Source organism: Hipposideros armiger, unplaced genomic scaffold (genome assembly GCF_001890085.2).
Source record: "Hipposideros armiger isolate ML-2016 unplaced genomic scaffold, ASM189008v1 scaffold_349, whole genome shotgun sequence".
Classification (NCBI taxonomy): Eukaryota; Metazoa; Chordata; class Mammalia; order Chiroptera; family Hipposideridae; genus Hipposideros; species Hipposideros armiger.
Window position 1 is genome coordinate 757,813 of NW_017731699.1, and position 27,656 is coordinate 785,468.

The 27,656-nt window shown below is 48.6% G+C and overlaps 2 protein-coding genes across 5 annotated transcripts in view; both read left to right on the forward strand.

Annotated features, from left to right (window-relative positions):
• Positions 1-15,729, forward strand: part of IGSF3 (immunoglobulin superfamily member 3) — a 102,379-nt gene extending 86,650 nt beyond the window's left edge. For all 4 annotated transcript variants that reach the window (XM_019661465.1, XM_019661462.1, XM_019661464.1 and 1 more), the window contains 3 exons: positions 4,854-5,261; positions 10,021-10,503; positions 12,516-15,729. In XM_019661465.1, coding sequence (XP_019517010.1) covers positions 4,854-5,261; positions 10,021-10,503; positions 12,516-12,766 — 1,142 coding nt within the window. In that variant the 3' untranslated portion in view covers positions 12,767-15,729. The remainder of the gene's footprint in view (positions 1-4,853; positions 5,262-10,020; positions 10,504-12,515) is intronic.
• A 3,838-nt stretch (positions 15,730-19,567) lies between these two features.
• Positions 19,568-27,656, forward strand: part of CD58 (CD58 molecule) — a 51,940-nt gene continuing 43,851 nt past the window's right edge. The window contains exon 1 of the mRNA XM_019661472.1: positions 19,568-19,695. Within this exon, the coding sequence (XP_019517017.1) occupies positions 19,638-19,695 (58 nt within the window). The 5' untranslated portion in view covers positions 19,568-19,637. The remainder of the gene's footprint in view (positions 19,696-27,656) is intronic.

Here is a 27,656-nt window from a genome sequence, read left to right on the forward strand (position 1 = left end):
ACCAGGGAGAGGCCCGGGGGGCAGGGCAGGGCTCCTGGCAGTTCCTGGCTTTCTTTCTGGGCTTTCAGTGTGCACCCTGGATCTCGGGCTGGTGCCAGCTCTGTACCCAGGATGCCTGCCTAGAAGGCATTTTATGGGTTCCCTCATCTTCTTCCCCTTTCTTCTTCACCACCTGTCCCCAGCCCAGGAATGAGCGCTTCCTGCCTTTACATCGACTCACCATCGAGTCGGTCCCTTTACATCGAGTCGGTCCCTTCTGAGACCCTGTGGGTACGGCCCTCATTCTGCCCCTTGACAGATGGCGTCTGACCGCGTCCCGAGTGCCTCCAGGGCGGGCGCGCTCACGGCCTCCACAGGCCTCAGTCCCACTTTTGGGCAGCCCTAGTTGCTGAAAGTTCCCCTCCCCATAATATCCCTCTCAGAGTATAGATCTGCCCCCGGAACAACCAAGAGAAGCTGGGGTCCTAGTCTTTCACATACAGCTATGCGCCACATCACGCTTCCGTCGGCAGCGGACCGCATACGGATGCTGGTCCCCTAAGGTAATAATGGAGCTGAATTTCCTATAAGAAATGAAGGATCTGTGGTCCAGGAGGAATTTTTTTCTCTGATGGGAGCAGTATCTGTGGGGCTTGGCAGTAGAGTCCCTCTCACTCACTGCTGCTCAGTTTTGTTTTGTTAAAAAGATTTTATTGGGGAATTGGAGAAGGGGAACAGCCAAGTTGTTGGCCTTCAGTCTTAGTTGTGGAGGGCGCAGCTAACTCAGATCCAAGTCCAGTCGCCATCCGGCTGCCTGTGGCCGCTCAGCTCAAGGTGCCGTGTTCAATCTTAGTTGTGGGAGTCGAACCAACAACCTTGTTAGGAGCACGTGCTCTCACCAACTGAGTCATCCTTCCACCTGTTGGCAGCTCAGCAGCAGCTCAGCTCAGGCGCAGCTCACTGGCCCATGTGAGAATCGAACCGGCAACCCTGTTGCTCAGAGCTCGCGCTCTTAACCAACTGAGCCACTCGGCCGGCCCTCAGTTTTGAGTGCACAGGTGACACTTCAGTCAGTCAGCCCCTGAGCTGTTTTAGCACCGAGGAGCCTGTCCCCTCAGAGCTACTTACTGATCCCTTATTCCTTCTGACCCTGGGGCCACCTCTCATTCCCTCCTGTCAGTCACTGTTACAGTGATCGACGCCTTGACCAGCCAGTTTGTCCTCGATATTTCCAACCAACTTAGCCCATATCCCTGTTCAGGAAGCAGCCCTGACAGCTTCGATGTTCTGTTTCTGACCCTGTTGGAAGGAGGCAGGGGGAGGGCTTGTGGGACGGTGTTTATAAAGTCTGCAGGAGTGTGCAGTCATGCCCTTCACATCCACTCACCCCTCCCTCACTGACTCACCCAGGGCAACTTCCGGTCCTGCCAGCTCCGTTCATGGTGAGTGCCCCCCACAGGTGTCTATCTTTTATACCGTATTTTTACTGTCCCTTTTCTATGTTTAGATATGATTAGATACACGAATACTTACCGTTATGTTACAGTTGCCTACAGGACTCAGTGCAGTAACATGCTGTACAGGTTTGTAGCCTAAGGAGCAACGGGCTCTCCCCTACAGCCTGGGTGTGCGGGAGGTTGTACCATCGAGGTGTGTGTCAGTGCATTGTGACGTCTGCACAACCACGAAATCACCTAACAACGCATTTCTCAGAACATGTACCTGTCGTTAAGTGACAGTGACTGTATGTGAAAGGAGCTCTGTGTGCCCCTGTCAGCCTCCCCTTGTCCTTGTTAAAGAGCTCTAGTGTTTTGAACTTCTCACATAATGTGTGTGGCCTCAAGATCCCTCCCCATCCCTCATTCCTGCATGCCCCACAATTGGTTGTCACTGCCTGTCCTTCTTGATGTGCCATGGGGTGTTGTGTTGCTACCCTGAGGTTCCATCTCTGTGTTTTTGCTTATGCTGCTTTCTCCACCTGGAATGCCCCTCTCCTATTGCTTCTCCCCTGTCTTCACCCCATTTCCAAGACTTCACTTAGCACCACTTCCAGGAAGTCTTCCCTGATATCTCACATATCACCAAGGATTTCTGATAAAATACATAGTGTAATAATTGTTTATTTGCATTTCTTCTCCACTATGCTGTAAGCACTTTGAGGAGAGAGCTGTTTCCTTGTAGCTTCAGCCCCTGGCATGGCACCCATCATAAATATGGGTTGAATAAGGAATGAAAGGTTGCATTCCACAAGCACCCCAGAGCCTCTGTACTTACTGTTCTCTTAGCCTGGAGCATATGGACCATAGATATTAATTTATCTTTTTGTTCCTCAGAGAGGCGTTCTTAGCTCGTTGTAACTAAGATAGCGACTACTCTGCATCCCCTTTCCCTGTCCCCTTAATTGCACATACCACCACCTGGCATTCTGTTTCTTTACCTATTCAGATACAAGTAGTTAGGAGCACTTATTTATACTTATAGAAGTTTACTGATGGTCAGTTATTATGTATCACTTGTTCATTATTTGTATATTTGTTGTCTGTGTCCTCCCCAGACTTGAAGCTCCCTGAGTGAGCATAGATACTTTGTTTTCCACGGCTTATCTCCCAGGAGGCCCCCACAACTATTTGTTCAGGAAGCAAACACAACCAGATGCAGAAGCCCAGGTGTGGCCTGGCCCACACCAATCGCCAAAGCAGTGGGCTTACTTCCCTCCTTTCCATCAGGATATTGTGGTTCTAAAACTGACCCTGTCTAGGGATTCTCATAGCCACACACCCCCACCGCCCCCCACAGTGGCATTTTGCGCCAACCCTTTCTCTGGTGCATTGAAAGGAAGCCCTAGCCAAGTACTTCCTGTTGGCATTTCCAGTGACACATGTCCTGCCATCAGGCCAGTCCCAGGGGCTTCTGAAAGCTTCTGAAAGTTGCCGTTAGGCCCACAGTTGTTCTTTCAGATTTCTGTTCCTCCTGTATCTTTTCAGTTCTGATCATGTTCCCCTCTGAGTTTCTCTTAGTCACCCTCCATCCTTTCCCTTTCTCATTTGTGCCGAAACTGAGAGATTCTTGGTAGATCCTAAATTTATCCAGGGACTTTCCCCATTTGAGGCTACAGACTTAGACCAAGCTAACTGGGGCAGTGCAAAAGGGCTGTGAGGCTCCTTGTCAGAACACACTCAGTGAAATCTCTGTTTACGGGGACGATTAACGCTATACACAGAAAACTCAGGGCGCTGATTCAAACCACACGTTCCCCCTTTTCCTTTGAGATTTTTGGTTTATGTGGGTTTTTGGGTTTGTTTTCCCTATTTCTAGTTCTCTTTCTCTCCCCCACTCCCTGCCTTTTTCTTTTCTGTTGAGAAAGAAGACACTTATAGAGCTTTCAGAAGGTACAAAAAAAGCACAGAGAATAATCTTTCAACCCAGAGACAATGTGTGTGAGTGTGTGTGTGTGTGTGTGTGTGTGTTTTGGGGAGACTGGTTATTTAAAATATATTTTCTGTTTTTAATTTTTTCACCTTTTAATAACAAAAGTAATCATGTGCACTGTAAAATATTCTGACACTTTTGAAGTGTGAAAAGTAAAAATTGAAAGTGCATGGCCCTCTCCCCCCTCACACATCACTCAGGAGGTGCCCTTTCTAAGGTGCTTCTGTGCTTTCACAAGTTTCATAGCTTTTGGGTGCCTCTGGTCCAGACAGGCTCATTGGGGCCTTTTATAAAATTACGTGCATGCCATTAGGGCCTACTCTCGTTCATGAGACTTCTGATTGACTGAGTTTGACAGAGGTTCCATCAATATCAATCTTTTGTTTACTGATGTCATCAGATCAGTTCTGTTCCCACCTTGAGAGGGAACCCGTGTGGTTTTTCTGTTTTTTTGTTTGTTTGTTTTGGTAGAGAAAACAAGAACTGCTATTCTTAGGGACAACTTGTGAACATATTAAACTGGGTTTCTTCCGCAGTTCTTTTGTGGTTGACAAGCCCAGCATATTCATATTCCCTTTATGTGGTCAGTTTTTTCTTTCTTTTTTTTTTTAAAGATTTTATTGGGGAATTGGGGAAGGGAACAGTGTTGGGGAATTTGTTGGGGAATTGGGGAAGGGGAACATTGTGTTTTTCCAGAACCCATCAGCTCCAAGTCAAGTTGTTGTCCTTCAATCTTATTTGAGGAGGGCACAAGTCCAGTCTCCATTTTCAGTCTAGTTGCGGGGTGGGGGGTTGGAGGGGGCACATAGCCCACCATCCCATGCGGGAGTCAAACCGGCAACATTGTTGTTAAGAGCACGTGCTCTCACCAGCTGAGCCATCCAGCCTCCTGTTGGCAGCTCAGCTGGGTCACAGCTCACTGGCCCATGTGGGAATCGACTCGGCATCCCCGTTGCTCAGAGCTTGCGCTCTCACTAGCTGAGCCACCCGGCTGGCCCCATGTGGTCAGTTTTAAAAATTTGCTTACTCTGGCTTGGAGAGGGGTTGTCACCATGCCCTTTCCTGTCCCTTCTTAGCCGCCTGGTGCTCCTGTCAGCCATCTGCTTTGTAGTCTGCTGTCGTTTGGATGTGCAGTCATCTACACAAGTCATCTAGGACGAGAGGTTGTGCTTGTCCTCTGCTAAGCATCTAAATTGGAGGGTTATAAACTGAGCGACAGCTGTTCCTATAACACTGAACTCCATGTAACTCAGGCACTCGGACATATGATCAGGGAGCTCAGCATGTGCAGGGTGCCACCCTGGAGCAATGTTTCCGCTAGCTGAGGGTGCTACCATCCTTCTGCATTGGGAAGGCACCCGTTCACCTGTGCTTGGGAAGGGTGCATGCAAGTGGCTTGTTGTCTCCTGGTGGCTGACTTCCCTTTCCCCACCTCCCCCCACCAGACAGCCGCCTGAAGCTCAGCCAAGTGCAGGGAAACCTGTCTGCCCTGGAGACTCAGCAGGTGCAGCTGGAGTGCGTGGTCCTGAACCGTACCAGCGCGGCCTCCCAGCTTGTGGTGGAGTGGTTTGTGTGGAAGCCCAACCACCCGGAGCGGGAGACCGTGGCCCGCCTGAGCCGCGAGGCTACCTTCCACTACGGAGAGCAGGCAGCCAAAAACAACCTGAAGGGGCGGCTGCACTTGGAGAGCCCTTCCTCGGGCGTCTACCGCCTCTTCATCCAGAACGTGGCCGTGCAGGACAGTGGGACCTACAGCTGCCATGTGGAGGAGTGGCTGCCCAGCCCCAGCGGCGTGTGGTATAAACGGGCAGAGGACACTGCTGGGCAGACAGCCGTGACAGTCATGCGACCAGGTGAGTTTAAGGTCCCCGGGCCGCCTCGCCCTTCACTGTTGCCTGTGTGTGTAATATTTTATGCGGTGCATAAGATTAGTTTGTTAAACAGTAATGTATCTGCAGTTAAATATACACGCATTTGCGGTTTGCCTTGCATTCAGTATTGTCTCACATGTTTTTCCCCCCAGCGAATGGAAAAGTACACACATCTGGTCTCGGCCTGAGGTGATTCTGTGACTTAACTAGAATAACATTTGTTAATGAATTATTCCAAGGCATAGAATATTTTCTTTTAAAAAAAATAATACATTCAATTTTGGACAAATGGTGGTGATGCAGAAATCTGGAAACAGTAGCCATGTGGTGTAAAAAAAATTCAGCTACGGGTTTTCAGTGGGAAAAAAAAATTGATTTGCATTCTTGAAGCAGAAAAAGATGAAATATATGCCGCCTTCACCCTCTCACTTCCTAACTATTTCATTGCTACTAATGATTCTTCCACATGGCCCTGTGCTTTCCTTGTCTCTATTGTTTGTTTCTAAGGTACCTAAAGGCGCGTAATTACTAGGTGTAATTATTGTGAACACATTTAAACACATAGTTAAGGCGGAGCTGTACAGGACTCCTATGTCCTCTGCCACACCACACCACCAGTCATGCATATCGGAGCCAAAAGTCGGTGGTTCCCCTGAGGACACGGAGCAGAAATGGATTTGCGACCTACGTTGGTGTGAATGCTTTGTCTCGGTGGCTTTCTGAGCATTGCAGCGTCGCTATTTGTGGGACGTCAGAAGCTTTCATAATGTTTTTGTGTATGAATAGAGCAGCTCTTTCCGTTGGTGGACTACTGGGGCGTCCCAGGTGTGCCAGCCCCGCACGTCGTGGAACGCACTTCAGACACTGAATAAATACAGCCTTGGTTACACAAAAGGGGCGTTGCCTCACCCCACTGTCTCTTCACCAAGCTGGAGGGGAAACCACCTCGACTGTCAGTTACTCACATTTCCCGGGAGCTTTTTCCCCTTTCTTTTTACGTTGCCTAGAAACTGTTGCTCGTCATTTCCCAAAGGCAAAATTGCAGAGACATGGCAGCTGGACTCCCCGCTGGTCCTCCAACTACCACCCATTTTGCGGACCACCACACTGAGGCCCCCAGGTGGAACGGGAGGGAAGATGCGCTTATGGAGTGCCCACTGACCCCTAGCCACAGTTAGGCGATTTCTGTTCAGCCTCCACAGCAAGCCCTAGTGGTACCTTTTACTAATGAGGGGACTGACAGGTGAAGAGAAATGCCAGTATGAGCAGACTGCAGTGGCCACCCATGTTTCCTTCCTGCCACACTGTGTGCCCCCAACGTGACCCTTAAACCTGTGACCCTGCATCTTGTGTGCAGCCAGATAAGTAGCCTGCATCAGCCAACCTATCTTCCTTTCTTTGTGATGACAGTTGCTTGATGACGGAGATACGTTCTAAAAAATGCATCATTAGACGATTTTGTCCTTGTGTGGACATCGTCGAGTGCCCTTGCACACACCTAGATGGGACAGCTTCCTGCACACCCAGGCTCTATAGTATATGGCCTCTTGCTCCTCGGCTACGAGCCTGTGCAGCATGTTACTGCACAGAACAACACGAGATTAAATCAGGCACAAGAGAAAATGGTACAAGCAAGAGATGTGGTAAACACGAGATGTATAGGGCTGCTGCCGGCATAACACGGCACGCTGTGTTACAGCAAACTTTTTAAATTATAAGCAGACAGAGTGCACTCTAAAACAACGATTAAAAGCATAGTACAGTAAATATATTAGCAAGTAACAGTTTATTATCACTGTGGACTGTACATATTGTATGTGCTGTACTTTTACACGACTGGCCACGCAGTAGGTTTGTCTACACCAGCATCACCGCAAACACAGGAGGAATGCGTAGTGCTATGACCTTACAGTGATGACGCCATCACTAGGCGATAGGAATTTCCCAGCTCTGTTGTGATCTTATGGGACCAGCGTCATATGCAGTCTGACACTGACCAACGCTTTGTTTTGTGGTGTGTGACCATGTGTAAGTTGATCATGCTAGTTATGAAACACTTGGAAAGCAGAAAGGATAGTTTTGCAAAGAACAGTTATCTATGGCCTCATCACCTACAGACCTTCATATCCCCTCTGTTTCTCTGTAAACCATTAGGATCGCACTTTTTATGCGATGTTTTTCCAGCTCCACTTTCTTCTGTGAGCATTTTTCCATGTCACCAAAAGCATTTCATAACCACTGTTTCTAGTGGTTGCATAACCTTCATTGTGTGGCTAGACTTCAGAGATTCTCTTCTGGGGTATACATTGGACATATAGAAGACTTCAAATAATGTAACACCAAGAGTTACATGAAGAATCGTCTAGCATTGCTTAGGGTGAAGCTTAGTATGGCATATGTGACATGAAGGGCTCCTACCCTCAGTGAGATTGTTGCTAACTAGTTTCATAGTTGAGTTTGGCTCACACACTGGGGAAGAGAAAAAAATCCCATTCATTAGACACAGACCCAGAGTCAGTGGTCAAGGTTACAGCCATGAAAACAGAGAGCATAACATAGAGGCGGGGTAGAGACGAACTTCTCTCTTGTGGTACACCTACAAAAGGAAAGGATGTTCAAGTTTGAGCAGGGAGATGGTTGGCCTACTCTAGAAGGAGTCAGACATGGGGAGCCAAATTGGTAGAGAGGCATATTAAGGGGCTTGAATGAAGGTACAAATTAAGTCCATTCAAAAACCTTGTATCGAGTCACTAAATGCAGACAGGGCATTTCAAGGGGCCAGGAAAAGTTGTAAGCAGTTAGACAAGAAGAAACAAAGGGAGAATAGGTGGGAAACAGGCACTTTAGGGAACTAAATGTTCTCTGGTGTCTGACCTGCCTGTTACAACAGGTCCATTGTGTGACATTACCTGGGGCCACCTCCTTTGACACATTTGCTGCTGGTCTGTGGTCGCTTCAGGACACTGTGCTAGACTGGAGGAAGAAGTGTCCCACACCGTCCCTTGCTCCGCAGCATTTCTCTCTGGCTTTGGGGTCACACGTCAGCCGTGCTCTCAGGAAGGATAAGCCAAGGAGCACGTGGCCTGGGACTGATTTCATAGTCTCCGTTCCGTCGCTCTCTGCCCAGCACATTCTCCCCCCGTGAGGGCTGGGCGGATCCATGTGCCCTCCGCCTGTAGCAGCTCCTAAGCCCTGGTGTGCCAGCGGAGCGCACCGAGATTCCAGATGGGCGAAGGGCGTGTGCAGGAGCTTGGCGGAGCTCCACAAAAGCGGTGGGGGCCCCAGCTCTGTGTTCACCTGTGAGCAACATTAAGCCAATGCATTGAAAGTCCAGGACAGTGCTGGGAAATGCTCCGATTTGGCCTTCATCCAAGTAGAGTCTGATTTGGCATCTCTGTTTTTGTCAATGTTACGTTGGCAACTTTCATGAGGATTTCATAAACAGAGCCAAAGGGATGCCTTTTAGGAGCTAAGGAGTGAGTGGCTTGTGTAGAACCCACCCCAGTGAGCCATTACCCCCCCCCCCAAAAAAAAGCCACAAAGTAAACAGATTACTGCCTGTCTGATGGTGTCTGTGAGGTGTGACTCACCTGCTCGGGCATCTGCCTGTGGCTAGCCTGTGTCTCCTACTCAGCCGGGAAGACACTCACTCACAGTGTCATCCTCCTGGGTGAGGAGGGGGTGTCCATACTCAGGGTGAGGCCTCTTTTAGGTCTGGTGTCTGTTGTTTGGCTTCAACCCTCGGAGAATACAGAGGGTGCCAAAGAAATGTATACACATTTTAAGAAAGAAAAAAACTGTATTAAAATTATAATAATATATACCGGTAACAAAAGATGAATACAAGCACGTGTATACTTTTTTTTGGCACCCCTGGTATTTACCTCTTTGGGTAAACATTCGTGTGACGTAGGCAGCGGTCTACATGGACGCAGTTTAAATGCAAAAGCTGCGAAAGGGTGACTTCCTTTCTCAAGGCTGCTGTAACACATGAGCACAAGCCTGGTAGCTTAAAAGCACAGACATTTATTCTCTCACGTTACGGAGGTCGGAAACCTGGAATCAAGCTGTCCTCAGGGCCACGCTCCCCCTGGAGTTTCTAGGGAAGAGGCCGCCCTGCCCCTCCCAGCTTCTCGTGGCTCCAGGTGTTCCCTGGCTCGTGGCTGCGCCACTGCAGCCTCTGCCTCCATCTTCACGTGTCCTGCTGTGTGTCTCCATGTCCTCGTCTCATAAGGACACCAGGCGTTGGATTTAGGGCTCAGCTTAATTAATTACATCTGCGCAGACCCTGTTTCCAGTTAAGGTCACATTTTGAGGCTCTAGGTAGATGTGAAATTTTGGCGGGGGGGGGGGGCGGGCACTATTCAACCACTACAGAGAGCTACAGCAAAAACAAGTGTCCCTCCCTCCCTAGATTTCCATAAGCAGCCCTGTTACCACTCCTGGTGGATCCTTCCACAGATACTCCATGCAAATATAAGCAGCTCTGCATGTCCGAATAAAGCATGCTTTCCTCTGCGTACGGTGATATGTAGGGTGCACAGTGTTCTGTATGCTAATGATTTTTCTTAAGCCTCCTTCCCCATGTCTGCACGTAATAGCACCTCATCCCTCTCTGCAGATGCGTGCTGTCTTACTGTGTGGGTATCACTCTAATGTTTTCAGTGATGGACATTGAGGTTGCTTTGAGCAAAGAAATTAAAACAGCCTCTCCTCCCTTCTTTGTCCCTCTTCCCCCCAGACGCCACCCTGCAGGTGGACACGGTGGTCCCCAATGCCACGGTGTCCGAGAAGGCTGCTTTCCAGCTGGACTGTAGCATCGTGTCTCGCTCGAGCCAGGATTCCCGCTTTGCGGTGGCCTGGTATTCCCTGCGGACTAAAGCTGGAGGGACAAGGGGCGGCCCTGGCCTGGAAGAACAGGAGGGCGAGGAGGAGGAGGAGGAGGAGGAGGAGGAAGATGGAGAGGACCCTACAGAGCGGACGGCCCTGCTGAGCGTGGGCCCAGATGCCGTGTTCGGCCCAGAGGGCAGCGCCTGGGAGGGCCGGCTTCGCTTCCAGAGGCTCTCCCCTCTGCTGTACCGGCTCACCGTGCTGCAGGCAAGTCCCCGCGACACCGGCAACTACTCGTGCCGTGTGGAGGAGTGGCTGCCCAGCCCGCAGAAGGAGTGGTACCGCCTGACTGAGGAGGAGTCAGCCCCCATTGGGATCCGTGTCCTGGACTCAAGTGAGTTTTCCCAATTTATAGGGGAAGGATGTCACAGCTGGTCCCAACTGTGTCTGGAGGATAAAATCATGGCTTGATTATGGGTCCATAAGCAGTTTTCTGACATGTCACTGGCATATAGGATCTGACATACCAATGCATATAATTGACCCTGGATTGCCCATGTAAAAACAATAGGACTAGGAATTAAAGCTGTCATATACCATCTCATCTTTCTAATAAACATATGCTCCACCAGAGTTTATTTCAGTCAGAATTCCTTATACAAGTACAGTAATACCTTGGTCTGCAAGCATAATTCGTTCTGGAAACAAACTACTCGTATTGCAAGACATCGCCCGTTTACCACGTTAAAATGTATTAGAAATGTGTGCTCATCTTGTGGATCACTCGCAAACCAAGTTACTGGCAATCCAAGGTTTTACTGTATATTGTTAGATGTTACTTTGTTACACTTTAGAAGAGCCAACCTAGTCTCTCTTTCTCTAATTAGCAAGTGTTTCAGACGCATAAGAGGAAGAGGAAAAATAAAATAATTATAAAGCCTGAGTACCTCATGGTCATGCTTTCTTTTTCTCAAGTTCCCAGGTCATTTTTATTTTGGAGGGAGAGCTGGAGGTCCAGGTGGATTCTTCAGGGTTAGTTGGGAAGAACAGCCTAGAAGGGTAATGATGTTACAGTGCAACCTGGGAAGAGCTTTGCAGTGGCCCTGCTTGCCATTAGCTGTTGCTTCAGAAAGGGCCATACTCAGAGTTTTTTCATCGTACTGAGGGACTCCATGAGCAGAGAGTGAAGGAAATTATTTGTTCTAGCTTGGCACTCTTTTGGTTGGCCTTCTGTCCAAATGCGGAATATATCAGACTTAAGATGGTATTTGTTAGAGTAGAAAGCAGCCTATAAAGCAGAAATAAAAAAAATTGCTCGAAATTTTATCTTCTTTTGAACCAAAACATTTTACCAGGTACATTGGATTTTAAGTTTAGTCATAGCTTTTTCTTTTCTTTGATTACCTCCTGTTTCTTAGATAGAACTCTACAAAATTGAGGTTTTGTAGGTCAACAGTGGTTGACAATCCACAATTTAATGTTCTTTGGAAATCTCATAAGCGGAAGCGTATGTTAAATTTTTTTTTTTAATTTTCTTAATAATACCAATGAGGAATAGCTATGCAGTAGGAAAAAGGAAAAAACCTAAATCATACTCAGAGCCCCTAACACTTTACTTAAAAACTCACTGTCCAAAAGTAGAAGGGAAGGTGTTTGGACCACATTTTATCTGCCTGCTGGGGACGTCCATGTTAATTCAGCTGCATAGAACGTAGAGATAGCCAGCAGCCCGTTGTATAGAGAAAATGTAGGCTCCCAGGGGCCGGGCTGCTGCCGGGGTCCCCTGTCACGGAGCAGTCTTGAACTGGGTTGGGGGCGCCGGGTTCATCTCCTCCATATGCAGGCGTAACCAACACTGCGGTCTGTGTAGCCACAGACACACTGTGGACATTTGTAAACGGTCCATAATGACATCTTAATTGATAACGTTAATCAAGCGAGCACTATTTCTAGTAAAACGGCTCTCTGAAGCCAGCGGGGAGAGAACGGGTTATAGTCCCAAAGAAGGACGTTTGGAGTAGACCTAAGTGCAAAAGGACATGCGCAAAATAACCGGGTAGGCGGCTTGGGCTGAGCTGCCATCAGCTTCCTCACCATGCTAGATGCAGTTAAGTTCACCGTCCATCAACTACATTTTATTGTATGGCTTTCGGAGCAGGAATGTTGGCTCACTGTGGGAAATGGAAGCATCGCTTTGTTCGAACTTCCCATGTGAATTGGAAGAAGTGCCTTTGGGAGCATGAGAGCACAAGGGTCCTCTCCCCACCCCTAGTGGCAGCCTGGGAAAGAGGGTGGTGCGGGGGCACTGCCAGGGCGCTCCCGGGGGCGGGCGAGGTCCTCGGGAACAGAAGCCGGCAGTCCTGGCTCTCAGCCCTCATTGCCTTGTCTCCCTCCTGCGCTTTTCAGGTTCCACCCTGCAGTCGGTCATCTGCTCCAACGACGCGCTCTTCTATTTCGTCTTCTTCTACCCGTTCCCCATCTTCGGCATCCTTATCATCACCATCCTGCTGGTGCGTTTCAAGAGCCGGAACTCCAGCAAAAACTCGGACGGGAAGAATGGGGTACCCCTGCTGTGGATCAAAGAACCCCACCTCAACTACTCCCCCACTTGCTTGGAGCCCCCTGTGCTTAGCATCCATCCAGGAGCCATAGACTGAGGGGGGGCCCCAGTGGACATCAGCCACGGAGGAGCCGAGGTACCTGACTGCCCCTCGCTCTGTGACCGGACAGCGGACAACACCCCAACTGTGGAGTGCTCGCACAGAAAACTGTCAGACTGGAGAAGTGTCCCCAGTCCCTGATCAGGTGCAGAGACAGACTGCTTCGAGGTGGCAGTCTGGGTGGGTTAGCTGTTTTCGAGCAGGTGTCGTCACCCTGCGGAATTAGGTTTCTTGTTTTTTTTGTTTTTGTTTTTTGTTTTTGGTAACGTAGTGAGTGAGTAGCTCCAGGTGCCACATCTAACTCACTGGTTTATATAGTATTCTCAGATAGGTAGATGAGGGGTTCTCATTCTTTGTAATGGACTCTTCTTAAATCCCTTTGGTTTATCCTTTTTGGATTCCGTAATGTCGTGGCTGAATTTCTCGTACGTACAACGGATGGCAAAAGGAAGGACAAACTTTCGAGCGCAGAGGAATCTCTTCCAAGACCTTTTTTTAAAAAAACAAAAACAAACAAAAACAATTGAAAATACCATCCATGGATCAAAATACACCCATTTTTTTTACTTTCTTAACAAGACTTGAAAATTATGTCTAGTGTGGGCCCAATTTGTATCTTATCTCTTCCCTCAACTGGAGTTGTTGGAACTACTTTGTAGTCAAGATGAAAGCATTGAATTTTGCTTCAAAGAACTGTGTATGTCCGAGAGGAATCCTGTATAACCCCATTAGGAGTAGATTGTGCCCGGCCAGCCTGTCTGTCAGGGAGGCAAAAGTAGGTAGGCTTCCTCCCAACCTTGCCAAAAAACGTAAGAAAACTTTAAGAACATGTCCAAAGCTGCACGACAGCGCACGCTTTGCAAGCTAATGTGGGCAGAAGGATTTTAGCAGCTACTGACTTTCAGATTGCTAAAGCCAGTGATTAGTGAAGGAAGAAAGGAAGAAAGGCGAGTTGTTGGCTTGAGCTGTCCTGCCAGGGCAGCCCCTACCTGGTACCTGAGCAGGTGGGCTTCCGTTTTAAGGTGCTTTGCCAAACTCTTAAGGGAGAGTGGCCAGAGAGTGTAGGAAAGGGAGAGCGTTGAGCTGAACACACGGGTCCCAAGCAGCCACCATATATACCCACGGAGGGCACTGGGGCTGGCTGGCAGCTAACTTCCTTGAAGAGTGGGACAGTCTGCAGTGGGAGGGGGTTCTCTGGAGCCTGATGTTGGAGAGCGGGCAGGAATCACTGCCCCCCTAGGTTTTTCTTCTTCCTTTCAGTGAGTATCCTTGAAGATATTGATGTCTTCCCTCCTTACCACTTACCTCTCCCTGCTTCTCACTGCTGTAAGACTATCCAGGGGGAGTTCCCAGCGCAGCCCTTTGTAATCCTTTCTGAACCTAGCCCCAGCAGAAAGTCTCACCTCACATGTCTTTGTCTGTGGAGTTTTTTTTGTTGTTTTACCTTTCCCTTTCTTAGAGCTTATTTGTGGTTTTAGGTGATTTGATGGTTCATTGTTACAGAGGCTTTTATTTACATGGCCCTGGAAGGCTCACCAGCGCCAGTGTCACCCTGTTGTTTTACACTATTGGGCAAGAAGCTTGGGACCCCTGGAGCAGCAGCATCTGTTGCAAGCGTTTTCTTTTGCTTACTCCACGAAGATGTTTTTATGCCCTCGCGTTCCTGTTGTTTGCTGGCCAAGAATGCCATCTCCCTTCCTCTATGAACTCGAGTCCCAAGGGAATTCCCAGTTTGGAAAAAGCCACCAGGGATTTTGGCACGAAGTGTAACCAGAGACGTTACTGTGAAACTCTGTTCTGAGATTGAACAGACTCCAGGGGCGGCTGTAGGAGTCCTCAGGCCATGTGGGCGCCAATCCATATTGGGGCCTCGGGGGTCTAGGTGCTTTGGGGTGCTCAGCAGATGCCTTGTTGAATCCCAGCTGATGGGAAGCAAGGTGACTGCTCACCCATCTTCTGCCAAGCTCACATGGCCCTGTCTCCTTTTCCTCCCGGGTCCACCAGTACTGTCCTACGAGACAGTGTGGGCACTGCCACCTTAATCCCGCTGGTGCCTTCGTGTGCCCGTTTGCATTTATCAGCCTGCACGAATGCTTTAGAGGTGCAGAATCGGCTGAGTGGAGAGGAAGGCAGGCAGTCCTCTGTCCCATTTCTTTATTTCAGGGGTGTGGGCTCTAGCGGGAAATTGCTGACCCCTCATTTATGGACGGAGCCAGTGAGGGAAGATGGCTTACTGTTCTCTGACTGAATGGGAAGATGCCAGAGGGCGATCTGGGACTGGGGTGCGCACCTAAGATTTGAGTTTGATTGGTTCACAGCTGTAGAAGGGTGGGCACTGCACATAATTGAATAGGTGAAGCCGTTGTGGGAAATTGGAAAGGAAAAAAAAAAAAACCAGAAGCCAGTATTTTAATAATTGTGGTTTTTTTTTCTGTGTATTTTCTATTGGGCTGGGGGAGACAGTCAAAGGGTGAGCTTTTCTAGCTTTCTATGAAAATCCCCAGGACCTCCTTTCTTTGGCCATTTCTATGGAAATGCTAGGTCAGATGAGTGGTAATGGTGCCCTCCAGTGGCTGGGAGACCTCATTGCACATTGTGGACTGGAGCCTTTAGTCCTCCTACCAGGGGAGAGAGACTTTATTGATTTATCTACGATGTTGCATTAATGAAACCTACTGTGGGCTAGGCCCATCCAAGGACGTGGATATGACCACACCCTCTCTCACCAGGGTGTTTCTATAGCAAATTTTCATATTCTTGTCAAACAATGGTTTCTCTGCGTTAATTGTTGAAGGAAAAAAAAAGAGATGGGGTAAGAAAACTACCCATGCATGGTAATAGAGAACTGTTGATTTTTTCGCTTGTTTGTTTTTTTTTAAAGGAAAACTATTTGTAAGATGTTGCACTAAAATGTTTTATATACATTTCAGACACCTGTAGTAAATTATGTTGAAAATATGGCTGTTTACATTTCCTGGAGTCCATTGTCCTTTCTCCTCACGTAGCCACTCTCCTCCACTCTCCTCCGTGAAGCTGTGCCCTGGAGGCCCAGAGTGAGCTCTGCCCCTGACATTGGCCTGCTAGGCTCAAGTCTCATGAATTGCAACCTTTATCATTATGCCCCACCCCCAGCCTAAGTGGTGCCTTTGTACAAATGAGAAAATACACTCCTTTCTCAAGACACTGTCACCTGATACATGAAAACGTATCACAGTAAATAGACACATCTACCCTGACAGTCAAGGCTATGCTGCCCTGTGAGTGGTGCACCACACAGTTCACCTGGAGGCCTGCTAGGCAGCTTCAGAATGTAGAGCGTATAACCTCTTCTTTTTGGGGGTGGAGAAGGCCAGGAACATGGGACACCCTTCTCCTTGGCCACCTAGGGCCTCTGCAGCGAGAGCCCACCATCTTTCTCAAACTAGCCTGTAAAATATTCAGCCAGCATGTCTCAGGAGGACGCACAGCACACCAGTCTCTGTCCCCTGCCCGGCTCAGATGCTGGGGTGTTGGAGTTCACCATGTCTGCACGGGGAGAAGAGTGACAGAATGATGAAAGCCACAGCGGTGATACATGAACCCATCTGTAATTCTTTAAAATTCACTGAAGAATATGCAAAAGGAACTAGATGGAGGGTAAAAAGCGGGTGCCTCCTTTTCTTTTTCTGCCTTTTAAAATCCAAGCCTTTCAAAGGCTTGAATGTGTGCCTTCCTGTGTTCCGCAGCCCCATTTGCTGCACCCTTATCAACCTCTCGCAGCTGCTGGCTTGGCCAGAGTTGAAATGTGCCTGTTTTCCCCTTGGGTATGCACCATGGTTGGTTCCATGTTAAGTCTCGTGTATTATTTTTTGCCTAAATTTTCCCAAATGCTCTCTTTCTGTCAGAGGACATTTTAAAAAGGAAAACAGAGTTACAAAATAAGATTACCCCTCCATGCCCTCGGTGCAAATTCGCCCAGTGTTTATATAAATGAAGCGAATGCCCACTTCTTCAAGAGGCAAGATTAGAAGCAGTGTTTTCCTCTTTAAATTCTAGGGTGTGTACGCGTCGGCTTCCTGGGGGTAGTTCAAGGTTGGCAAGAAGTAGAGCCAGAGGCCCAGAGGGACGTGCGAGCAAGCGCAGCAGCCCTGGGCCACAGGAGCAGCCTGAGTGGCACTCCTGCCTTAGCTCCTCATCCATGATTACCTACAGTGACAAGCAGATAACACAGGACCGCTCGACACTGGTCACAGGATGAAAAACACATTCAGCCCTCTTTTGGGGGCAAGTCTGCGGTATATGACCTAGAGCCTTTTTGCCCACCCGCCCGATGCACACTACAGGTAAGCCTTTTGGAGTCGCTTTTGATTCGTGAAGTCTGCTAGGCCAGGAATGTAAGTGCTTCTCAACATGCTTGGTAGGAGCACAGCCTCTCTCTTAATGAAACAGCTGGCTTTGGCTCTTGGGTGGCCGGTTAGCTCAGGTGGTGAGCGTCGTGCTGATAGCACCAAGGTTGCCGGTTCGATCCCCGCATGGACCACTGTGAGCTGCGCCCTCCCTAAATAGTCAACTATGCCATTGTAGCATGAAAGCAATGAGTAATCAATGACCATGGCTGTTCCCCAATAAAATTAAAAACAAAACAAAACAAAAAAACTTGGCCTGCCTGTTGGTCAGAGGAGCATCCAACAACCAAGGCAGACCTAATGAATCATTCCTCACCAGATGCCTGGAGACCATGACCTGGGGGTCACTTCCCAGCCCCAGGGGACTGGGCGGTCCTTTCCTCAGCCCTGCTCGAGAAGGAGCTGGCGGCTCCTGCTGGCATGGCTGCCCACCCAAAAGGTGCATAAGGTGCATCCTGCTCCTGTATGAAAGAGTACGAGTGGCACTTTGGACTTAGCCTTTGTTAGACTCCCAGTTCTACCCCATACTGTTGGTCCTTAGGCAAGTTACTTACCGTCTCTGATCCTCAGTTTCCTCATCTGTAAAAACAGGGACAGCAATAAGATTAAATTAATCCAGGGAATACACTTAACACAGGACCTGGCTCATAGTAAGTGCTCAATAGATGTTTGCTGTTACGTCACTTCCAAGCTCAAAACCTTTCAGGGGCTTGCCGGTGTCTAAAGGTGTCACCCATCCTACCTTTCCAAGCTGGCCCGAGTTCCTACCAGACCAGGGCAGAGGAGAAACTTGATTTTCTAACATTTTGTGCTACACACTGCCCCTGCCTCATGTTCTCAATATCTACAGATGATAGGGGATGTCTTAAAGTGGCAGGTTTCCTGGTTACAGGCCATTGGTCCCAGAAATGTCACTGCTGGCAATACCTTTTAAGATTTTATGGCTAATTTAAGAAACAACCCACAAATTCTTACAGACTAGTCCAAGTGCCTTGAGTGGTTTGGGGTCCCCACCGGAGGACGATGTTGATGACAGCAATCATCAAACATTTCCACTCCGTTTCACAACTGGCAATATGTTTATTAGGACAGCAGGGGTCCTGTTCCTGGGACAGTTCCCTTAACTCTACAGCTGTGGAGGGGGGGCAAAGAAAGGGGCAGCTCGGGGGGGCTGATGTAATGGGCTAGTTCTGGGAGAAATCTAGTCTGGAATCAGATGGAGGTGAAGGTGGGTGATTTGGGCAGGCTGAACAGTGATGGCATGAACAGACCTGACCCCTCCTCCTGAGGGAAAGTCCATAGTTGAGAAGAGGAGGAAAAAACCAAGAGGGAAATGGAGAAAGGAGAAACCAAAGCCTGGAGATGCCAGCTCGGGTGTTGGGAGTGGAGGGCAGGCATCAGGCAAAGGTGCTATGCACTTGAATGAGGAATGACTGGCATTGGCTGCACCAGCAACCACCACACGTTCTAGGAGTTGTCTAAAATTCCCATTTCCTTTTGTTTTAATGTTTGAGGAAACAGTGGCTATCTTGTCCGGAGTCCCATTAGCTGGAGTCACTTGCAGGAAAAACAAGACTCTGCGCTGCTGCTGCTGCTGCTGCTGCCGCCGCCGTCGCTGCCGCCGCCACCGCCACCACCGCCGCTGCCGCTGCTAGAAAGCATTGAAGGAATAAAGGGCTTCAGAGCCTCCCTGTCCTTGGGCCGAGTTCTATTGTCACTTCAGGGGCTAGCCGAGGGGGAGCGCAGCTTTGGGGGCATGACACCCCCCCCCAGCTACAGAGTTGCCTCAACCACTCTCCAAATGCCAAGGAGAAGAGCTGGAGGTGCGGAAGGAACGAGGATAAACCTGCTTTTCAAAACGCAAGCCAGTGCCGGCCCAGTGGCTCAGTTGGTTAAGAGTTGGCTTAAGAGTGCAAGCTCTGGGCAACAGGGCCCCCGGTTGATTCCCACACATGGGCCAGGGACGCTGTCCCGGAGCTGAGCTGGCGCTAAGCTGCCAACAGGTGGCAGGATGGCTCAGCTGGTGTAACAACAAGATTCCCTGTTCAGTGGTGGGCTACGCCCTCCCACAACTAAGATTGAACAGGGTGCCTTGAGCTGAGCTGCCACCAGCCGCCAAGTGGTGGCTGGATGGCAGCTGGATTTGGAGCTGAGCTAGCTGCGCCCTCCACAGCTAAGACTGAAGGACAACTTGACTGTTCCCCTTTCCTAGTTCCCCAACACTGTTTGTTCCCCTGCCCTAATTCCCCAATAAAATCTTTAAATAAAAATAAAAACGCAAGCCACTTCTAAGGGAGAGCTCCGCACAGCAGACAGGGCTGGGGGTGGGTGGCGGGCCGGGAGGCGCAGCCGGGGACGGAGGGCGGTCCGAACGCAGGCAACGCCGGGCATGCGCGCAGCCTGCAGCGGGCGAGCCCTTCCGGGCTGGCGGGGCGGAGCGCGCTCGCGCTACGGGAGGGCGCAGAAGGCCGGGCAGACGCGCTATGGCCGCGGTTGGCACCACGGGATTTGCCGTGGCAGGGCTGTTCCTGCTCCGATTCGGTGAGTGGCGGCTTTCCCCGGAGCCCCCGCGGGGACTGGGCAGCGCCGGAGCGTCCGTGGCCCCAGGGGTGCGGAGCCGGATGGACGGGCGGGGCCCGAGGCGACTGGATCTTGGGTTCAGGATGGCGCGGGGACGGGGCGCAGAGAATCACAGCCCGCGGGGACCTTGTCATTTCATCAGCAAGGCTCCCTTGGATGGGCAGGAAGAAACTTGGACGGTGGGCGCCCGAATCGTGCTTGGGAACCACAGGGACGGGACTCCTCCCGGGTCCCCCCCCCCCCCCCCCGTTGCCTGTGTCTGGTGATCGCCGCCGCCTGAAACTCCGCTCTGCAACCCCACCCAGAGCTGCTCCCGATGAGTGTGCCGTTTTATTCTCACACTCAAGGGGCTAAGTTACTTCTGGGGCCTGGTGAGGTGCCTTCGCCGAGAACTTGAACGCGCCGTATTACTGCTTGCCCAGCCTGTGAACTTTTCCGGGACGGGGTCTGGGTCGCGGGTCCTATCTGCCCCAAAACGCGCTTGACTGCGGAGTGCCTGTCCCTGCCAGCCAGCGTGATGCGAAAGCTCTAGACCAGCCCCGCCGCTGGCCTGTGAGTGACACTCACGAATTGCCCTGTGGCGCGCAGGAGAGGTCCTTCTTGCAGGATTTCTAAGTAGTGCGGCTGTTTACACCTTTCCCCTCCCTCCAGAATGTAAAGGAACTAATGTGTGAGAGTTGTCTAGAGCTGCCTTCATCCCAGTCACATTCCGGCTAAATCGTCGCAAGGACCCCATGAAATCAGTGTCTGTCTCCATTTTTACCTACCCCCTCACAAACTCCTTCACCTATAGCCCCCTAGTTAAGTCATAGCCACACCCTTAGAACATCGTAATAACCCCCTTAACTAGTTCTCCTTTTCTTGGGGGTTAACCATTGCGGGGGGGGGGCCCTTTGCGCATACTACCAGATCAATCTTCCATCAGCATTGCGCATTCAGCGCTTATTGAGTGCCTAAGGGGTCCATACATCTGTGGAGTAATGCCTAGGGGGAGGGGTTGAGATAAGCTCAAAGTACCTGTATTATAAGGCACAGAAGTAAATGTCGTGAGAGAGGCTAAGCATAAAGTGTTATGGATGTGTAGAGGGGAGAAATCAAATATCTTTTGGGAAGCAAAGATTTCATGGAAGGGAGAGTATTTGAACCTGCCTCTGAGGACAGGTGGTATGTGGACATGCCATGATGTGGGACAAGATTCCAAGAGGAGAAGACCAGGTAAGAAAGACAGGGGGACAGAGTGTACGGGGTGAGCTAGGGCAATGCAGAGCAGGTGTGCCCATGGGACCTGGAGGCCCCATTGCGGAGCCCTGATTGTCCCCTTTGGGATTTTAGATGATCTTCTGCAGACAGAAAAACTAGGCCTGACAGGATCAGAACCATGCACATGAATAATCTGTCAGCACTAAAGAGGAAGGACTGTAGTCTAGAGGAGTTGGAGGCAGGGCGGCCAGGGCAGAGACCATCACAGGGCCCAGAGGGCTGGGAGGGTTTCATATGCTGGTGGCTATGGGAAAGAGGGCAAGACACAGAGCTTGAGTGGGTGGGGTGACTCTCCTCCCGATGAGCTGACTGAATGTATGGTGCACGCTGCAGAAGGTGAGCCGCTTGGGCTAGGGAAGCTGCCTACCAGTGATTGACAGCATCAGTTCTAGAGTCCCATGCCTGGCTTCAGACCCAGGCCCTGCCCCTCACCTGAGTTATAGTAACTTCTATAAATTACCCAACCTCTGTGTGCCTCAGGATCTTTGCCTTTGAAGAGTGAGAGCACCACTCACACGAGAGAGAGGATGATAACAGGACCTACTTCATAGAATGATTGTGAACATCAGTCATTCAACAGACACTGAGTATCAAGTATGTGTTGGGCCTGGAGATGCAGCAAGGAACAGACTCCTCCCTGCCTTTGTGAATCTTACATTTTATAATGGGGGAGAGAGACAGTAAGTAAATAAACGAGGAAATGTATACTCATAGGCACTTACTAATTAGTAAACATTTACTAATACAGAGGTGGGTAACAGAAGAAAGGGAGGTGGAAGTGGTAAATATTTTTAAGTTTTTAAAACTTTGGAACATTTGAAATCTTTGGGATAGTTGCAAAATTAGTACAGTGAGCACTTACTTACGAGTACACACTTTCCTCCTTGAATCACCATCTATTAACGTTTTGTCACATTGGTTTACTTCTCTCTATACACACACATATACACTTAACATTTTTTTTTATGCTGAACCCTTTGAGAGTTGCAGGTCTTATGGCACTTTATCCTCCAATATTTCGTGATCATGGTATCTCCCCTGCCAAGTAAGTATCCCCCAATATTTCAACATGTCTTCTAAGGACACTGTGTCTTCAGTAAGTCACAGAACAATTATCACCGGAAAATGTGACTTATTTTTTCTTGTAGAGCCCAGAAGCCAGTATGGCTTCTTTAATCCCGAAACATGCTCCTTTAATCCCCTTTTACCTAAAACTGTTACCTATGTGGTTTTTTTTTTTTTTTGTACTTTATGACATCACCATTTTTGAAGGATCTGGACTAGTAGTTTTATAAAATGTCCCTTGATTTGGATTGTCTGGTTTTTCATGTGTGTGATTAGATTCTGGTTCATACTTTCTTGGGCAGGAATTTCTCATGGGTGTGTTGTGTCAGTGCGTCGCGTTAGGGGCAGATGCAGTCCATTTGCCCCCTTATTATAGGTGTTACTTTCGATTATTTGGTTCAGGTGAGGTTAACCAGATTTCTCCATTGTAGAGGTCCCTGTCCCCTTTGTAAATAGCATGTGATTTATTCACACTTTGACACTGTGTGACTATCTTGTTCCCCAACCATCTTTCACCCAATGTTTTAGCATCCAATGGCCATACGTTTCCACTGAATATGTACAGAATACTGGATTTTAAAGTTTCTTGGATTAATTTTTTTTTCCTTCTGTGTGGTTGCTGTATCAATTTATATAGTTGTATAGTTGCATTAATTCATTTACGTTTCTATTCAATTTTAGGGTTTTCCCCCCCTTGCTTTAATTTTTTAAATATGTAATATATTAACATGGTTCAAATCAAAACTATATAAAAAGATATGCTCAGAGAAGTCCTATTGCCTTTTTCTCCTTCCCTCCATAACATAATTTATTTCTGTTTTTCTTGTTTCTATTTGCAGCTATGAACAGATACCTGTTTATTTCTAACTCCCTTTCTTAAACAGCACGTAACATACACTGCGTATTCTTTTGTACTTTGTTTTTGTCCATTAACCATATGTCTAGAAAATCATTCCACACCGTTTCACAGAGACCAGCCTCATTCCTTTTGTACGGCGGCATGGTACCCTGTGGCGTGGAGACATGGCATCTCATTCAGCCGCATTTTATATAGTGTGGTCTGGGGACGGCCTCTTTAAAAGGGTGACAATTAAGTGTAGACTTGAGGAAGTGAGGGAGCAGGCCAGGTAGCTAGTGGGGAAGTAGTGTTCTAGGCATAGGGGACAACCTCAAAAGCCCTGCGATAGGCTTCTAGCATTTTAGGAACTTCAAGGAAATCATTTTACTGAAAAGTAGTAGGAAATGAAGTCGCTAAGGTAGTCAGGGGCCCTTTGAAGACCGATTTATTTTATTCCCCGTGAAATGGGAAGTTTTGGAGGTTTTGGGAGCAGGAGTGAAATGATGACTGGAGTGTTTACACGCATTATTCTGGCTGCTGGGTGGAGAATAGTTTGGCGGGGGATGGGGGCAGGAGCAGAGGAGAAGCAGGGAGAGCAGTTAGAAGGCAGGGACAATGCAGGTGAGAAATGGCCTGGGTGGAGGTGGGGTAGAAATGGAAGACACTGGGGTGTGTTTTGAGGAGCCGGCAGGATTTGGTGCTGGGTTGCATAATGGAGTAACGTGGACAGGTCCGAGGCAGTGCTGAGCAGGTAAGTAACAGGCTCCCAACCAGCAACTGTTGTATTAGTTAGCTGTTCTTAGCAGAGCCTGCCCAGTCCTGCTACTGTTGACCTCTTATGGATCTTGGCCAACTGTCCCCCCTCTCCCCCGCAGATTTTAGTTCCTTATCTGCAGGAACCCAGTCGTACACCACTTCTTTAAAAATTCCTTTCATTGATTTGATTTTTTTTTAACAGTACAGATTGTTCAATCTGGACATTGGAGGATGCAAGCCTGTCTCCATTTTAAGGTAGTAAGCCACCTCATAACGATTATGTGAGATGGGTTCACAGGCCTTCCTACAATCAAGTGTCAGAGAGTCTGTGTTTTCATTTAGGAAAACGAATCCAAATCAAAATAGGCTGATGCATTCCAGTCAGAAAACTAGATCCCGTGTTACAAAGGGGTTGAACCATAATAGCTGCCATGCCTTAGGCATAAGCTCTGTGCCAGACGCTTCACATTTTTGGTTTTTGTTTTCATTTCATCGTCACCCCTTTTTGTATTACTTTGCAGCGAGAACAAAGCTTAGGTTGGTTAAGTACCGTATCTAGGTACTTAAGCAGATAAGTGGCAGGCTGTGCTAAAATCCAGGCTTGGGTGACTCAGTACTCTGAACCCAGGCCGTAAGTCAGTACCTGTGTTGTGAACCCAAGATTAGATAAGCAACTCTTTGAGGATTGGTAGAGTCCTAGGTGATCTCTTCTATATGACGTGTATGCGTGTCCAGTGTAATTTTGCTAAGGCCTGTGAAATTGTATGGAGCAGCACAACTACCAATCACATAAGACTCTGCTCAATAGCATCATCTACGATTGGGAGGTGGGAGAACCTTCCTTGGGCCATAGAATTCAGAATGGGGGTTTATTTCCATATTTATTTATTAACATTTTGCCACAGTTATACTCTATACACCCACACTTGATGCCTGAATACTTTTGCATAATCCCAATAACATTCTAATGTTTATGAAAATTAACAGTAATCTCATAATATCACCTAACTCTTATTTATAATTTTTCCCACTTGTCACAAGAATGCCTTTTTAAAAAACAAACAAACAAACAAAAAACACCAGGATCTAGTCAAATTTCACATGGTGCATGTGTTGCTGTTTTGGGTTTAATTTTCATAGGTGTCTTTCAGAAACTGAGGAAGAGACTCAGAACCACTTTTTAAGAGCTGAATCTAGGAATTTGTGTTACTGCTCTGTCATACTAACATTTCTTGGGTAAATGTAGGCTTTGCGGGCAAGGCATTTGTTTCTCAGTTTAAAAGCAGAAGCTTTGCCTGCATAGAGCAGCCCTCATTTGCACGCGTTTTCTGGCTTTTGATTTTTTCTCACGTCCCTTCTTCTTGAGTGCAGATTTTCGAAGTCTTACTTGAGGGCACAGCCCTTTAGATCCTGCAGTCACAAATCTTCTATCTCAGTCTCAGGATTGAAAGAGTAACCAGGACCGCCCCCACCCTCCATTCCATTTGCTCGGACAAGTTAAGGTTAGAATGTGTGTGTGTAAAATGGTGCGACGGTCCCCAGAAAAGTTCTGGGAAACATTTCAGCCAGTCCTCGTTGGAGGTGGCTTCCAGTGCCCATCCACTGGCCTCAAAGGGAACTGTCTTTCAGTCCCAGCTCCTTTCCTCCAGCCACTTTCCACTTTCCTTTTTCATTCCTTTTCCCTTGGTGCCCTTTCGACCTTCCCTTCTCAGCTGCTGCTGGTACCTATGCTGGTGAGCCCTTAGCCCAAGGACTCAAGCTCAAAATGAAACCAGTGGACTTGAGGGAGCCTGTAGCCCAGAGTTGCTGAAATTGATGTCTGTCTGCTCCCTGCCCCCAGTTGGGACCCATTAGTTCAGAGGTCTACCCTTCTGTGACCTTGATCTGCTCAATCAACCACGAATCCATCTGAGCTAATGGGCTCTTCTGCCTGGGCTTGTTCTCAGGAAATGAACCCCTTCTGGGCCCTAATGACTGTCACTTCCTTTTCATAATGTTCCCCACATGTCTATTGAGATTCGTGCCTGAATTTCCATCAGGCTTCACTGGTCTTTAGTTTCTTGAACATTTCCTCCATATAACAGAAGAAAATGAAGTTCACATACACACTCAGAAAATAGCAAGAAATTCAGATTAATAAGAAACCAATAAGGCTGGGTCGTAAATTAGTTTTAATAGAGTTTCTCAATTATTAACTGAATCAAGGGACAATAAAAGGGATTATGAAGAAAAATTTCAACGAAGCAATCGATAGTGAAATACCTTGAGTCAGACTTTGGAGGATGGATTTAAAAAGACTCACAGAGGGCCGGCCAAGTGACTCAGTTGGTTAAGAGCGCGAGCTCTGAGCAACAGGGTCTCTGGTTGGATTCCCACATGGGCCAGTGAGCTGTGCCCGAGCTGAGCTGCCAACAGGTGGCAGGATGGCTCAGCTGGTGAGAGCACATGTCCCTAACAGCAAGGTTGCCGGTTCGACTCCCACATGGGATGGTGAGCTACGTCCACCTGCAACTAAGATTGAACACGGCGCCTTGAGCTGAGCTGCCCTGAGCTGTTGATGGGCGCTGGATGTCTCAGTGGATATGTGCTGTTAGCAACAAGGTTTCTGGTTCGACCCCCGTGTGGGATGGTGGCTATACCCACTAAGATTGAACACGGCGCCTTGAGCTGAGCTGCCCTGAGCTGTTGACGGGCGCCGGATGTCTCAGTGGATATGTGCTCTTAGCAACAAGGTTTCTGGTTCGACCCCCGCATGGGATGGTGGCTATGCCCACTAAGATTGAACACGGCACCTTGAGCTGAGTGGCCACGAGCTGCCGGTTGGCAGCCCGATGGTGACTGGACTTGGGGCTGAGCTAGTTGCACCCTTCACAACTAAGATTGAAGGACAACAACTTGGCTGTTCCCTTTCCCCATTCCCCAATAAAATCTTTAAAAAGAAAAAAGAAAGAAAGACTCACAGAGTCTTCAATAGCTGTGGTAAGAGCTGTATTCCCCCAAGCGAGCCATGGGTCTCAGACCACAGCTGTCTAAGAGCAGTCTCAGGGAAGTGCGGTTTGAGCCCTGTGGGGTGTGGGCATCTTGAAAGCACAGGTTCAAGGAGTGCTGTCAAGCAAATGTCACATGAAACAGGAGGAGTTCATTTTAATATTCTATTGTATTTAACCTAATAGAGCCACACTAGTTTCACTTCAACCTGTGGTTGCTATAAAAAAGTATTAACGAGAGATTTTACATTCTGTTTTTCACACTCAACCTTCTAAGTCCGATTAGTGTCTACACCCGAATCACGTCTTGGTCCACGCTGACCCCATTTCTCACGCTCACAAGCCACGTGGTGTTAGTGGCTGCTGAGGTGGGCTGCTCCCGGAGAAATACCTGAGGAAAGGAGGGCTGGAAGCATTCCTGAGAACAGGGAACCAGAAGCGAGTCGTTTAGCATGACAGAAGACAAAAGAGCTCAAATGGAGTGGATTCAGCTCTGGTGAGCTCATCCGGAGGCAAGGAGTTAGCTTCACCGCTGAGAGCGAGTTTTAGGCAAGCCCTGGGGATTTGGGGACTGGAGGACCAGGGGAATGACTGCTTATTGGGAGTCCGGTGACTGCGGTTTCAGCCTGAAGCGGATTGAGATGGGAAGCTGTGCTATTGTACCTGAGACCAGTAGATGACTGCCTTTAGCAATCATCCGAAAAGAAGTGTCTGACGGGGACTAGAGTGGGATCAGCAAGCCAGAGGCCTGTCACACGGTGGCTCTCCATGCAGCCCCCAGAGCTAGGGCTGCCTGTGTCCACACCCCAGCTTTGTCCTGTGCCATTTGAGTGACCTTGGTGAGTTTCTGAACCTCTCTGAGCCCTGGCTTCCTCCTCTGTCACCTGCTGGTCCCCACCCTTTGGAATGCTCTTTTTTTTTTTTTTTTAAAGATTTTTATTGGGGAATTGGGGGAAGGGGAACAGACAAGTTGCTGTCCTTTTTGTTCTTCAGTCTAGTTGTGGAGGACGTTGCTT